The sequence below is a fragment of the Eriocheir sinensis genome, chromosome 3, assembly GCF_024679095.1.
Source record: "Eriocheir sinensis breed Jianghai 21 chromosome 3, ASM2467909v1, whole genome shotgun sequence".
NCBI classification, from domain to species: Eukaryota; Metazoa; Arthropoda; class Malacostraca; order Decapoda; family Varunidae; genus Eriocheir; species Eriocheir sinensis.
This window is the reverse complement of record NC_066511.1, coordinates 22,515,827-22,531,921: the sequence shown is the minus strand read 5'-3', so window position 1 is coordinate 22,531,921 and position 16,095 is coordinate 22,515,827. Positions and strand designations below refer to the sequence as shown.

The window sequence follows — 16,095 nt, the reverse complement described above, 5'->3', positions numbered from 1 at the left end:
ATTATTATTATTATTATTATTATTATTATTATTATTATTTGCATTTAAGGAGTAAGAGGTCATTTTCAGGAGGACCAATTTTCTTCTATGCTCTTTATTTTTATGTGTGCGCGCGCCTAAGGTTGGACGATAGGGTATTAATTACGGTCGCGTCTGTCCGGCATTGACTTGAGCATCATGAGGCGCTCCCCGAGGAGAGATAATAGGACGACTCAAGGCCTGAGTCGACTTATTTATATGTGCTGGTGTCGCCGATTACTCGTGTGCATGCGTGCGTACGTGCGTCGGGGGGGCGGGGTGCGAGACAAAGGCGCCGCCACACCTGCCTGAAACACGGTCCGAGGCGGCGGTGCATACATGGTTTGAAAAGCTATAAACACTTTAGCCACCGCCACCACACGCAGCCACCCCGGGCTAATAGCATCGGGAGGCAGCACGGCGCCATTAAGTAAGAAATTAATACATGCCCTGAAAAACGATAACCACTTAAGGCACCTGCAGCAACCTCGCCACACTTCCCTATGCTGGACTTGTATGGCTCTGTTAGGCAACGTTGCGTCATTATAAGGCAAAGGTAATAGTAACAGGTAGCAGACTCTTACAGGGTTTGAAGTAAAAGTAATTATTTTTTCATAGAGTAATAGTGACAGAATAGGAGTAGAGGTCGAGGTAACAGGTAAACTTGGATGCAGTTGATGACAAAGTAATAGCCATTGATGACAACTAGAGTAATATATGTAATGACACTGGCAGTAAACAAGAAATTAATTAATGGCTTGAAAAACACACTTTAGGCATCACCACAACCACAACCACAACCACAACCACAAACACAACCACACTCATGCATGCAGAACTTGTATGGCATTGAGGCAAGACGTCGCAATTACGCTAGTAGGAAACAAGTATTTAATGCACTTCACACCTGTCATGCATAGCCAAACCAGGTGTGTCGACGAACCGTCCAGCGCCGCCATGTAAACAGAAGCCTCGCCTCGCTCGTAGCTCTTCGTCACCCTCCAGGGCACATTTGACTGGGCTTTCCTTAGAGTATTTTTCCACGTGTACTTTTATAACCCTGGTGGTAGTTTGACCCTTCTGTACCATGAGCGTGTAAAAAGACTCACGAGGACCCGATTAATCTCCTTTTCGGCCCTTGGAAATAGTTGGCGTGAGACGCGGAAGCGTTTTAGAATATCAACCAGAGAGCTTCGGGAGCCTCGATCTTGGTGACGACATGCGTGATGCCAAAAGTTTCATCGTCGGTTCATGAGAGCTTATAAATAGTTTCACAAGCCTTGGTCGTGTTCATGGTTCGGTACATTATTGTGGCTGGCGATAATGGTCTCGATATGTTTCATGGTTAGAGTTTCAAAGTATCGAGTCATTGTATGTATAGAGACTGCAGTGGGGACTTAATATATCGGTAAAATGTCGAGATGGATATATGCACCTTAGAATGCGTATGAGAGTGTTCGATGCTGCTCTGAAAGCGTTGTTCATCATATCACACAATGTAAGCAAAAAAAAAAGGGAGGGGAGGGGAGAGGAGGGAACACAAGCTCATAAGTCCCTCACCATGACCACATCAGCTGCCGTAAGTCCTTATCGCGGCACATTACCATAACGGCCCATGCGAACCTTACTACGACAAAAAGAGAGTAATGATAATTGGAAGACCTTGCCTGCTGACCACAGACGGACGCGAGGGCATCCGCGGCCGTCATTATAGCGGCCCACGCCGAGGCGAGGCCGCGCGGTGGTCTGGAAAAGCAGTCTCACTTATGGCTCCATTTACTTTTTTTTTTTATATATACAGCAGAGGAGACAGTGGAAGGGCTTGAAAAAGAAAAATAATAAAAAATTACTGCTCCTAAATAGAGTAGAGTGGCCAAAAAGAGAAGTCGGTTTCAGGAGGAGAGATGTCCTGATACCCACACGACATCGCTTCGTGGACCAGTTGTCAAGTGGACGAGGCCGGCGCTGTAAGGCGTGGAAAATCACGAACTGGAGGAGACACGAAAGCCAAACAAGGAAAAGAAGATCAGCGGAGCGGCTTCAGGGGCACAAATCATTATCTTTACATTATCTTTACGCGGATTAGTTGTGAAGTGGATGAGGCCGTCGCTGTAAGGCGTGTAAAGCTAAGTGAACTGGAGGAGACACCTGATAGCCCCAAACAAGGAAGCGAAGATTAGCGGGGCGTCTTCATGCGGACAAGTCATTGCTCCAGTTACTGCCTGCTCGCATTATCTTCACGCGGACCAGTTGTGAAGTGGAAGAGGCCGTCACTGTGAGGCGTGAAGAATCGGCTGGACTGGCAGGAAGACAGACAAGAGGAGAGTGAAGGAACTAATAACGGCGAGACGTCTCCTTGGGGACAAAAAAAGCATCACTCCAGTTACTGTTCGCATGACTTTTTACGTGGATCGGTTATGGAGGGGGGGGGGCTCGTCGCTGAATCAAGTGGACTGGAGAAGACAGAAGACCAAAGGAGGGAAGGAGGAGTGGCGGATAGGATAGATAATGGCTTGAGGATAGATAATGGCCCATGTTGCTGTTGGAATGACATCTTACGTGGATCAGCTGTGAGGTGAATGAACCGTCACTGGAAGGCATGTGACTTAGTGGGACAAGAGGCGAAGGGAGGAACGAAGAGTGGCTGGCGGTATGTCTCTTCGTGAGGACAGATGACCCATGTTGCTGTTTGCGTGACACCTTAGTGGCCGTATTCTTCAACATTTCGTCGCCCAAGTACATATTTTTGACAACCTATTTAGTGAGTTGGAAGGAAGGAAGGAAGGAAGGAAGGAGGTGTCACAACCAAAGCGAGTAAGGGAAATTAAAAGTGTCGAGTTGGCAGCTTGGGAACATGTTATTAATGGCTCCATGATGACTGTGACCACCACCACCACCACCACCACACGGCCACCTGACTCATGGCAGCAACCGCGATTACATGGAAAGTGTAATAGTATTTCCTCCAAACTTGGCGCGAGATAAAAAGAAAAGAAAAGGAGTCGAGGTCAATGTATATGTCTTAAGGGCATTGCCACAGCCGGCTCTTAACAGGACCAGTCGCTGAAGATCCGTGTCCACCCCCCACCCCCCCCCCCCCCCCACCCCCTTCTCTCTCTCTCTCTCTCTCTCTCTCTCTCTCTCTCTCTCTCTCTCTCTCTCTCTCTCTCTCTCTCTCTCTCTCTCTCTCTCTCTCTCTCTCTCTCTCTCTCTCTCATATACCGAACCGAATGACGTATTGGGCAGAGTACGTAAAGGTATTCTGGAATATATAAAGAAAAAGAAAGAAAGAAAAGATACGCGCATTGGAGGGAAATCAGCGAGCCGTGTTTGTTTTGATGGTAGACGGACATCATTAGTAGTGAAGACACTCGAAGGTGCAGGAGGGGAAGGGGAGAGGCAGGGGCCACCGCCCGAGGGATCATTAACGGTCAGGGGCCGCAATGAAAACACCGGCACACCCTTCTCACACATCCCGGAGGTACTCGCCCCCAGCCCCTCTGTACCAGTGCACATGTTCTCAATCTATTTTGATCCAAGACTTACCTAGCTTCCGGCCTGACATACCATAGCCCGCTAGTGACTGACTGTCTGAGCAAAGTATTCAGTCGTAAAACAGTTCCGTAACAGGTAGTTATGGTACTTATTTGCCTTTACATTACCTGCATTTTTATTTTCGTAGAGTAAAGAGTTCAAGTTTCACACCAGTCCCCCGCAAAATATACAGTGTGGATCACAAGAATTTTACGATGCAAGAGAGAAAACGACAAATGCTGTGAAATCTCCATGACCCATTTGGCAACACGCTTTTTGAGGACCACTACTCTATACTTAACTAACAACGGGAGTGTGTGTGCGTGTGGGGGGGATGTTGAAGAGTGAATCTACAAGGTAAGCATCGTTACACATCTTTACATTTTACCCGTCAACATCTTTGCACACAACTATAGTCTTCCAAATATGTCGAGGCCGGTCTGGCGTAGGCTCCCGCGGGAAACACCTATCTCTTCCTCTCATATGTAAACTATAGGTAACATATGAGAGGAAAAAATAGGTGTTGGGACTGTGAGGCAGAGCAGAGGGGAGAAATAGACCCGCGGGAGCCAACGCCAAAACGGACTGGACAATTTGGTATCACTATAACAACGAGGGAGTGTGTGGGGGGTGGGGGTGGGGGGGTTGGAAGAAGTGTCGAAGAGTGAATCTACTTGGAAAACACTCTACATCCTCTCTTTGACATCACACGACCTCTGCTACACATCCCCTCAAACGACCAACCCTGTATGCACAGCTAAAGGGGCTCTTACACTGGGCAAATTTTCCGTGGATCTTCAGTCAAACCACGATTTCCGCTGGCGTGGTTCTCATATTTGCGTGGTTTATTGGCGTGTCCACGATCTTCCAAAGCAATGGTAGATTTCACTGAAGGACGACGGTATTACTCATCATCTTCATCAGCAGCAATAACAACAAACAATTGAGAACCACGCTAGCGGAAATCGTGGTTTGACTGAAGATCCACGGAAAATATGGCCAGTGTAATAGCCCCTTAACGCGCCACACTTCCTTAAAACACGTCCCCTCACACGCCCTGCTATGACCGCTGTAGCTTTGGCGCCATGACTACATACCAATAAAGCAACAACACACCCTGCACCTGAAAGAAGGGGGAAGGCTGGACTACAGGATGAGGCTACAAGGAAAAATGAAGAGCGAAACCAAGCACTGTAGAGAATATAAGTAGGGGGAAAAAAAAGGCAAGGGGCTGCTACATAGTTCATTAATACCCTTCGAACAATAATAACCAACAACAATGATAATGATAATAACAATCCCCTTGAGGCCGGGTAATGGGTGCTGATCAGGAGAGGCATTGAGAGTGAGGCTGATAATTATTGTGTTCGCTTACACCTGAGACACCGCTGCTTGGCCCCAGGTGTCCTCCTGTCCGTCCCTCGCCAACAGGTGGGCAGCGGCAGGAGGGAGGGAGAGAGGGATGGTGGCGGGGCGCGGCGAGGCTCACCGACCGACCATTCGAGTTCCCTCACGTCCCGCAAGGCTGAAAAAGGGCATGAGAAGGCAACGTGTGGATTTCCCGCGGCTTTATTTTTCTTTCCATATCAACAGTTGTGTGAAAAAGGAGGCTCGGTATTGTCTGCCTTCACCTCCTGGCCCTACCACCCATTCCAAGAATATTCCTTGGGTGTATCTTTGTTTTCATATGTGAAGGTCTGCAAAAAAAAATTAAATATTCGTTACGTAGACCTCTTTCTCCTTCCCGCCCAACCACTCATCAAATATTTGGGTAGGCGGTGGTCGAGTGGTCACCGTGCGGGGGTGGGCCAAGCAAGTCATACCTCACGGCAGCCATTATAAATAAAATTCGCCTGCGCCACAAACGGGCTGGGGTCGCCCGAGAGGCTCCTCAAGACAGCCTACAGGCCCTATAGGTAGCACCCAAAAAAAAAAAATAATAATAATAATAATAAATAATAATAATAAATAAATAAATAAAAAGAGAGAAAAAGAAAAGAAGCAGGGAAGTAGCTCTCAAAATCATCTTACTTTCCACGGATTTACTTTTTCATCATAATAACAATTAAGAATAAAAAAAAATCTTATCATGAGCTCCGTCCTTTCCACCGCATAAAGAGTAGTGAGGAGGTCAGAAAGTATATACCCGTCACATCAGCCTCGTTTCAGCAGGGGTACGTGTGTTATTTTCCCGGCCTCACTTTTCATTGGAACCGTTGCGTGGAGGAAAAAACTAGTTATTGACACACGCCGGGAAACGAGCAAAGAAATAACAGTCACAATCGTCTTATTTTTATAGGAATACGATTTTTTTTCCAGTGGGTGTATTTCTGTTATGAATAATATTGAAAAAAGCTAATTTATTGTTAGGGAAATAAGTTAAAAATGTTATGAATATTGAGAGTATGAGAAACTATTAGAAAAGATAAAGGCGGAGGTGAAAGAAGAAAGATGAAGATGAAGTGAGTATTAAAGAGTAAGAAAAGATAGAAGAAAAATTAAATTGTGGAGACGATGTAAAGAGAAAATTGGAGATTATGAAAAAGTAAGAAAAGATAGAAAAAAAGATAATGGCGGAGGTGAAAGGTAGAAGAAAGATTAAGAGGAAGAAAAGATAGAAGAAAAAATAAAATGTGGAGACAGAATATAGAGAAAATTGGAGATGAAATGAGAGAGAAAAAAACAAACAACAAAAAATTAGAAAGTGGCGATGAAAAAAAGAGGAAGGTGAAAATGAAGTGGATATTGACGGGGGAAAAAAAAAGAAGAAAAACTAAAAGATGGAGATGAGAGAAAAATGATGAAGGGAGATGGAGGAAAGAAGAAAGTTGAAAGCGACATGAGTATACCGACAGTAAGACAAACTAGAAAAAAAAACATAGCCAGACCCAAGCATCTCTCCATATCACCATCACTAAGTCATATACACGAGTAAGACGAAAACTGAAGCGAGCATTGAAAGTAAGAAAGTAAGAGAGAGAGAAAAAAAAAACTCGGTAGAGGAAGTGAAGCCGTAAGAAATGTAATTATATGAGGCGGCGGCCCATTCTCAGCGGCAATGATTCTGTCTACTGGCCCGTGTGGTGGTGGTGGTGGTGGTGGTGGCGGGGTGGGGGGTGGGGGGGGGAGGTAGCAGCGACTCAGCCTCTGTACGACACGACATATCCAGCATCAGGAGGAGGAGAAAGAGGAGAGACGGGATAGGTTAGCATGGGAAAGTGGATGGTATAGAATGTCATTTTTTTCTCTTGCATTTTTTTGTTGTGGGCATTTATTTATATTCCTTCGTTTACCTCCTACCTAAAAAAAAAAGAGGATTTAGGATTGGAAGAATTGCGTGATGATGGAATGACAAAGGGGTATGATGGAATGGAATAGGGTGGCAAATCAGGGAATGCGATGGAGTGGGAAAGGATGTGATAGGATAGGATGGTATGAGATGGAAAGGGATAAAAATTAGATTGGGTGCAGAGGTTAGGGGTGGGATAGGAATACGAAGAGATGGGCTGGGATGGAATAGAAGTCTTTTTTTTTTTTTAGAGGACGGGATAGGATGGGAAAGTACAGCTCATCAGAATAGTATGGGATGGAAATAGATGATATAGGATTCGATGGGATAGGATGCAATAGGAAAGAGGACTTGATAGAATGTGATAGTATAGCTCATTCTTCACGCGTTAATAGAGTGCTAGGTATTCAGTAAGGGCTTTTTTTATTTTTATCTTTTTTACAACAAAGGAAACAGTTCAAGGGCACAAAAAAAGGAAACAATAATAAAAAAAAAAAGCCCGCTACTCGCTGCTCCTACGAAAAAAAAAAAAAAAATCCGTCCCCGACCAAAATTGATGCTTGATTCAGAACTTTTGCCCTCCTGTTCTTCTGGTTCTAATGATGATCCGCTTTGCTTCGGCGAGAGAACCGTGACAGTTGCACGTGCATAGAGTGGTGGCTGTTTGGCGGAGGGGTGAAAGAGGGTGTGAGGCTGAGATCTCGGTTATAGAAGACTTCCTTCCTGCCTTGCTCGCGTGTAGCTTAGGAGTGATTAGGAGACTCGACTACTTACTGGAACAAAGAGACCGATGTGGATATGCATACTACATACTTAGCTTCGCCCTGTTACCATTTTCCTTCTTCCTGTGTGCCCTGCCTGTTGCTACTTGACGTGTTATTCATTGGGTGTGTCGTCTCGTTCTTCCACTCGTTCGTTGCTCGTTTTCGCAGCTACGACTCGATGATACTGATGGAGAGGTTTAGGGTCGTATTACTAGATTTCGTCGCCCAAGTTCACAAATTTGACAAGGCTTTCGTAGGTGTTTGCGGCATTTCCAGGGATAGTTTTATGGCCCTGGTGGTAGTTTGACCCTTCTTCTGTACCATGAACCGAGAAGAACACTCATTAGAACTTATTTAATCCCTGCTTTGACCTTTAGAAATAGCTGATGTGAGAATCAAAAGTGTCTTATAATACCGGCCATAGTATTTTTTATTTTTTCAAAGGGGATTAGTAGTAAGGGCTTTGCTTAACCTGGTAGCAGCGACAGGGCAAATTTGTGGCTTACCGTGTACCAGCGACGGACCATTTTTTTGCCATGATATAGACCCTTAAAAATAGCTGATGCATAAACTGATCACAAATGCGTTGATGAAATGGTTTGCGTGAGTGATGATTTTTTTCTCATTTTTTCTCGCTTTTAAGAAACATGATCCCCGCGGATACCGGGTTAAAGGAGTGTTATGATAAGGATTTTTTGAAGTGGAGTAACGATTTTTTTATATATATATATTGATAAGGGGTTGTGGCTTTATTAGAGGGATTAATGACGTTTCTTTTATTTTAATGAGTAATGGTAGGTGATTACTGTGAAGAGTAATTATATGGGATTTTCTTTTAAGAGAAAGTTGTGATATAGGATTATTTGGAATGAAAAAAAAAAGTGACAGAAATTTGTGAGTATGAGTAATGATTTTCTCAGAAGCGAGGGAGGGAAAGCTCCGATGATTTTTTTTAAGGGGGAAATAATGATAAATGGAGTTTCTTGGGGAAAAGGGAAAGGTCAGGGCGGCCCAGACATCAGATGAGTTGTTGGGTCTTCCAGGAATACGGAGCGAGCCAAATAGAATGGGTGAGCCCCCTCCCTCCACCTCCTCCTCCCTCCCCTCAGTAGCGGCCTTTGTGGAGTGTGGTGGTGATGGTGGTGATGTTGAAGTGTGTGTGTGTGTGTGTGTGTTAGAGAGAGAGAGAGAGAGAGAGAGAGAGAGAGAGAGAGAGAGAGAGAGAGAGAAATAAGCCAGCGGGGAACTACAAAGGTTAATGACTTCATTAGGAGGATGCAGAGACGAACAACGGAGAGAGAGAGAGAGAGAGAGAGAGAGAGAGAGAGAGAGAGAGAGAGAGAGAGAGAGAGAGAGAGAGAGAGAGAGAGAGAGAGAGAGAATTGTTAATGTCTACATGTGTGTGTGTGTGTGTGTGTGTGTGTGTGTGTGTGTGTGTGTGTGTGTGTGTGTGCCTAGGCTTGGTCCCCGCCTCGCCGCGCCTCGGAGAATGTGGCCACCATCACGTACTGGATGATGGAGGATCCAGGGGCACCGCGGCTAATTAAACTATGGCCACCACACTGGAAACAATCGGCCGCCGCGTCCCTCGCTGGCAAATTGGCCGTCTTCGTGCGCCGCCTTAGTCCGGCGTCACGAGCGTCTTTTGGGAGGCAGGAGGCGTTAAACCCGCCTTGGTGTGTGCTAACTCACGGGTATTATGCGGAATGTCAACACCAGCACACACCAGTACCACCACCAAGCCAGGCCTCTCCTTTTCTTTTTCCTCCTTTTTTTGCTCCTCCTCCTCCTCCTCCTAGTCCCGTCCTCCTCCTGCATCTTCTCATACTTCACTTTCACAACTACCACCTCCGCCTCCTCTTCGTACTCCTCTTTTTCTTCTTCCTCTCCTCTCCCTCCTCCTCCTCCTCCTCCTCCTGCTGCTGCCAATGGGTGCTGCTTCCTTCCTCCCTCCCTCCTGCTTCCTCGTTCCTCTCCTCTTCTTCTCTGCTTGTCTTTCATCTCCGTTGATCTCTCCCACCGCCCACATCTCTCCTTCCTCCTCTCTCTCTCTCTCTCTCTCTCTCTCTCTCTCTCTCTCTCTCTCTCTCTCTCTCTCTCTCTCTCTCTCTCTCTCTCTCTCTCTCCCCCCCTTCCTCCGCCTTCATCCCTCCTTCCCTTCTCGCCTTCAGTCCTTCGCTCAGACTTACTTTAACACACACACACACACACACACACACACACACACACACACAGCGTCTATATACTATTTGCCTTTATGTTACGTGTCTCTCTCTCTCTCTCTCTCTCTCTCTCTCTCTCTCTCTCTCTCTCTCTCTCTCTCTCTCTCTCTCTCTCTCTCTCTCTCTCTCTCTCTCTCTCTCTCTCGTAGTCACGCTAGCCAACACGAACTTTGACCACAATTATTATTATTATTATTATTATTATTATTATTATTATTATTATTATTATTATTATTATTATTGTTATTATTATTGAAAGGTAAGTGGGTAGTAGTATAGCAGCCTTTTCTTTTCCCTCCCTTCCCTCCATCTCTCTCCCTTCATTCTTTCCCTTCCTCTATTCAAGACGAGGTTATTATCGTCACTGGAGGTGGCTCCTTCCCCCCTCCTACTCCCTCCTCCCCATCACCTCCCTTTCGTTACGCTTGCTCTTCCCGCTTCATCCATCTGTCTGTCTGTCTGTCACCCTCGTCGCCAGCTCAAGTAAATACTTTATATTTTTGGTTATTGACATTCATCATAATTTTCCATGGTCGTATTTATTTGTATTGTATTTCATACTTATTCTCCATATTCGTACTAGTGAGCGTCTGTCCTTTTTTCCGCGCGCGCGTGTGTGTGTGTGTGTGTGTGTGTGTGTGTGTGTGTGTGTGTGTGTGTGTGTGTGTGTGTGTGCGCGGCTCATTCTTCCTTTGCCGCCACCACCTCGTTCTACTCTAAATTGTTAAGCTATCTTTAGCTATCTAAAGACTTGTATTTTCCCCTTGGCGAAACGCTCCCACCACCACCACCACCACCTTCCTTCCTTTATTGAATTATTTTACCAGCGAGCTAATGATTGATGATTTGTTAGAGTTCTTTATTATATCTATTTTTTTTAGAAACGTGTTCTTACGTAATTTTATACATGAATTATTCACGAAAGCTTCATATTACCCTTAATCAAGTACTTCCTTTAGTGGTGATTGGTAGGTGTGTAGATGTGGGAGCGAGTGGCGGATGAGGGGGGGGGGGGTGGGGGGACGTAAGGGGGACGTTCTTTGGTCTCTGTCTTTAGCAAGGGAGCAGAGCGGACTAACATTACTCACTAACTTGAAACACAGCCCCTCGCATGCCGCTCTAGGGGAAGAGATTCTGGTCTTGCCTGGTCTGAGCAGTGCCTCGGTCTGGCGTTATCTTCCCACCGGCGGCCTCTCGTTGGAAGGGTTAATGGCTCAGGGCAACGACATTCGCACGGGAATAAACAGGAGTAACCACACTCGGGTGCTCCTGTGCGATTAAGATCCGTTTCCCAAGAGCCAATTTTGCAAACTCTCTCCATTAACACTGGAATTCGTCTTCGCAATTTTCCGCTTCCGCCTCTCTGACACGTATGACATAATAATCATTGGTATTTGATGCGGTATAGAATTCCATGTGACTTATGAGATCATAATAATAACAGTCCCGCCCTGCATAGTTTCGTTTGACATATTACATCCGTACTTAAGCGTACTCGACCATGGCTGAGTGAGTGTGCCTGGCGAGCGTGTTGGGGTGAAGGCTCGGGGACCGTCACTCAGCCGTCACAGTAAGCAAGGATCAGAGAGGGGGCCAGGACCATATCCTTCAACATTTCAGGGCTTATACATCCACGTTTGATCGAGCCTTTGTAGAGGTGGTGTGTTGTTTCATGGGTAGTTTTATAAAGCTAATGAGAGTTTGACAAGGCTTCTACACCATGAACGTGAAAACCACTCATTAGAACCTGACGAGTATCCTTTGCGGCCGTAGGAAATAGTTTTTGTGAGATCTGAAAGCGTCTGAGAAAATGGGCCCAAGTATAGTCTTCCAAATATGTCGAGGCCGGTCTGGCGTAGGCTCCCGCGGGTCTTTTCCTCCCCTCTGCTTTGCCACACAGTCCCAACACCTATCTCTTTCATATGTAAGCTATAGGTAACATATGAGAGAAAAAAATAGGTGTTGGGACTGTGTGGCAGAGCAGAGGGGAGAAATGGACCCGCGGGAGCCAACGCATGGGTGGCATGGCGGGTCAGAATGTGTATACTTGCGCATGGCGTCAGCAGGAAGTCGGACAGAGTCTCATTAAGAAAGCGGGGTCAGTCGCTCAAGAGTTGCCTACCAGAAAGTGTCCCAAACTGTACTTCTCTTATTATTATTATTATTATTATTATTAGTAGTAGTAGTAGTAGTAGTGGTAGTAGTAGTAGTAGTAGTAGTAGTAGGAATGATACATGACAGTAAATAGTAACAATGTAGCAGTCTTTGAATATGATTTGTCAGCATCGGGAAGAGTAAATGGACGAGAAGTGGCATAACTCGCACAGCATAACGATAACCTGCACAGCATTAAGACGAAAATACTATTTGAAGCCTTTTCCTCATCCCCCCCCCCCAAACACCCACCCACAAACTCCTCCTCCTCCACCACCACCACCACTTGAAGTCTTCCTTGTAACATGTACAGCCACAACATGCTCCTCCGTCTTCCTTTAATTTCCTGCTTCTCATCAACACCATTCTAAGTCAGCTTAATACGTATCCTCTCGCCACTGTTTTTTCATATTTTTTTGTTGTTGTTTTGTTTCATGTAAATTGTGACTTCATAAATACCCAATGGACCACAGCAGGAGGATAGTACACCAATCACCTTCTATATACTCTTATGTCTGTGTATATATTATGTGTGAGATGAAGAAGTATGGGAGAATCTACATCACTTCGCCCTCAAGAAAAAAAAAGTGTATTATTTGTATATTGGGTCCGAGGAGTTTTTGAGAGTTTGGTTCCTCCGGTTGATCGCCCTCGTGGTGGTGGTGTCTCTGTAGGGCTGTCTGCAGGAGGCGTGGAGGTCTCTGCTCTCCTTCCGTTGTTAATCCATTGTTGAGCACTTGACTAATCATGTTATGCAGCCCTCTGATATACGTTACTGGTTTCCTTCACCTCCACCACCACCACCAACAACCACCAGCCCTTCCCTTTCTTTCCTATACTAACTTTTTTTTTCCTTGTCTACCCTTACCTTTCGTCTCCTTAATTTGTTCCTACGTACTTTCTTGCTTCACCTCCACCACCACCACCACCACCAGCCCTTCCCTCTCTTTCCTATACTAACTTTTTTTTTTCCTTGTCTTCCCTTACCTTTCGTCTCCTTAACTTGTTCCTACCTACTTTCTTGTTTTACCTTGCCATTTATTTTTTAATCTTCATACCTTTTGTCGCGTTAATGTTCTTTCCTGTCCTTTCTTTATTTACTGTATTATTTCTTTCCCTTATATTCCCTTCCCGTACTCTCATTTGTCCTTCCTTGAATTGTTATGCCTTACCTTACCCGTTCCTTACCTTACGGTGCTTATTCATAACCTTTCAATCCCTTTCCTTATTAACATCCCCTATTTCACCTTTTATCATACCCAACCTTCCCTTCCCTTCCCTTCCCTTCCCTTTCCTCCCTTCCCTTCCCTTTCCTCCCTTCCCTTCCCTTGCCTTGCCTTCCCTTCCCTTCCCTTCCCTTCATTTTCCTTCCCTTTCCTTGCCTTGCCTTCCCTTCCCTTCCCTTCCCTTCCCTTCCCTTGCCTTCCCTTCCCTTCCCTTCCCTTCCCTTCCCTCACCTGTGCTTCGAGGTGCGGCCGGTTAACAGGTACACACACACACACACACACACACACACACACACACACACACACACACACACACACACACACACACCTATCCTGTTCTTCCTCTCATTCTTTTATTATATATATTTGTGTACAGTTAGACATACAGTTAGAATATCCTCCCCTCTTTGTCTGTCTTTGTCTGTATCTCTCCCTCTCTATCTCGCTCTCGCTCTTCTCTCTCTCATGATATATATAATACTGATGGAATACATTTCTCATGACGTTTAGCATCGCACAGTGGTGGAAAATGTGAATCAAGCAATACCTTGTCATGTATACTGTTCCCCCGCACTAATATTTGTTTCCTTTATAGTCGAAGGCCGAATAACCACTTGTAAGTACTTTTCCTGTTTTGAAGTACAATTCGGAAGTAAATGATGATGATGGTTTAAAAAAAAAGTATTTGCATCAACTGCACGCTAAGGGGACATTAAACAAAATTATTTGCTTCTAAGTCGTTAATTAATGATACTAATAACTAATGAATTACTACTGCATTTCCTTTTTTAACCCATTTTTAACAGTGTCCTGGCTGTGTGTTGGCATTGAAGTCAGTGAATTATGATTATGTTACGTTCCGTGCTGTTCATGACTCGGTGTACTTATTTTCCTTTTGCACTGGTTTATTGGTCATTGCATGATTCTTAAGTGTCATGATTTTCCACTGCTGTATGTTGTCCTGGCGTAGGTGAGGAGAGTAGGACGGGCCGATGAAGTGATTGGCATTTTGCTCCGCGTAAGTCTTGTGTCATCATTTTCCACTACTGTCTGTTGTCCTGGCGTAGGTGAGGAGAGGAGGATATGCCTGTGAAAGAACATGGATTGGCCTTGTAAAAGTTCTAGAAGACGTGTACTGTATTTAATGTGAATGAGGCGCCTCGCAAAGGATCTAGACACCTTTAAATACTATACCGAGCAAGTGTAGTTGTTGTTATGTTGTCCAGATGGCTTAATATAGGATGGAATTGCCTGCTTTGTTCTGTTGTTCAGGCGGTTGAGTTAGAAGGGTTTGGCCTCCTTGCGAACCGTGTCAGGATGGTGTGTGGCGCCTCGCGAAGGATCTAGGCACCACGGATGGATACAGCGTAGGATTTGTCTGTCTGTGTCGTCCAGGAGGCATTGTCAAGCTGAGTTTAGCCTCACTGGGAAGTGTGTCAGCTTGTGTGTTCTGTGTCGCGAGATCCAGACACCTCAAGACCGTTCTGATCAAGTGTCGGTGTTTGTCTGTTGTCCGGGATGGGTGGACTTGGCCGCCTTGTTAAGTGTGTCAGGTTTGTGTGGCCGTCGCGAGGTCGAGCATCCTGGAGGCAGTGGTGCTGAACGCCTCTCAGCAGCCTCACGCCGGGGGTCTGTCGCCTTGCCTGTGGGAACCGTGGACACCGGACGTTCACCAACACCGCCGTTTATCCCCCCTCACTGCTCCCCATTCTGACACTGCACTGATGACGCCAAAAACTGCATCTTCCTCCTCAGTATATCACGCACCCTGACATGACACTTCTGACGCGCGAAATAACATCCTCTTCAGCATATCCCCCACCCTGATACTGCTCTACTGACTCTGGAAACTTCATCTTCCTCCCACCTTATCCCTTACCCTGAAACCACAGTGCTGACTCTGGAAACTTCATCTTCCTCCACCTTATCCCTTACCCTGAAACCACACTGCTGACTGGAAACTTCATCTTCCCCCCACCTTATCCCTTACCCTGAAACCACACTGCTGACTGGAAACTTCATCTTCCCCCCACCTTATCCCTTACCCTGACACTGCGCTACTGACTGGAATCTACATCTCCCTCCCCACCATATCCTCCACCCTGAAACCACACTGCTAACTGGAAACTTCATCTTCCTCCACCTTATCCCTTACCCTGACACTGCGCTACTGACTGGAATCTACATCTTCCTCCCCACCTTATCCCTTACCCTGACACCACACTGGAATTGCATGTTCGTCCTTACCTTTTCCCCAACTACATGTCCCTCCTCCGCCTATCCCCCACCTTGACTTAACACTGCTCACTCTGAAGACTACATCTCCCCTCCCCACCCCACCCCCGCTTCTATCCTTACGTCTACTCGAACATCCTCCATCCCCCCCCCCCTCCCCCCCTCCCCCCAAAAAACATTGCACTGGTGACTATGGAACCATTAACTTATGAAATCCACCCTCCCACCAACACCCTTTCCCTGATGCCCCACTGCTGATCCTGGCTACATATTCCCTTCCACCCCTTCCTCCCTCTGACGCATTGGCACGTACTTTTCCTTTCGTTCATTTAACAGACCACGCAACTCACTGGGTATATGATCTGCAGCATTCACGGACAGAAGTAGAATGGAGAATGTGGCAAGACGAGAACTGTCATACACTTTGTCCTCCCAGTAAACATGGCCACGTAGCTTCCTGGCCAAATAACCTACAATATGGCCATAGTACTTTCCCCTAACCAGGATTGTAGTCACGGGACACTCGCTACAGTCATCAGCGTGGCTTTTTTTTTTTTTCCCACAATAAGGGAGACAGCTCAAGGGCACAAAAAAAAAGGAAACAATAATAAAAAAAAGCCCGCTACTCAACATAAGGAACATGACTACACAGC

General features: G+C 45.8%; 1 protein-coding gene across 16 annotated transcripts in view; it reads left to right on the top strand.

The window, feature by feature from the left end:
• Positions 1-16,095, top strand: part of LOC127006664 (aryl hydrocarbon receptor nuclear translocator homolog) — a 136,473-nt gene that overhangs the window by 82,830 nt on the left and 37,548 nt on the right. For 4 of the 16 annotated variants that reach the window (XM_050876962.1, XM_050876944.1, XM_050876895.1 and 1 more), the window contains exon 4: positions 13,803-13,823. The exons of the other annotated variants lie outside the window; for them this stretch is intronic. In XM_050876962.1, the coding sequence (XP_050732919.1) occupies positions 13,803-13,823 (21 nt within the window). The remainder of the gene's footprint in view (positions 1-13,802; positions 13,824-16,095) is intronic. 16 annotated transcript variants of the gene reach the window in all.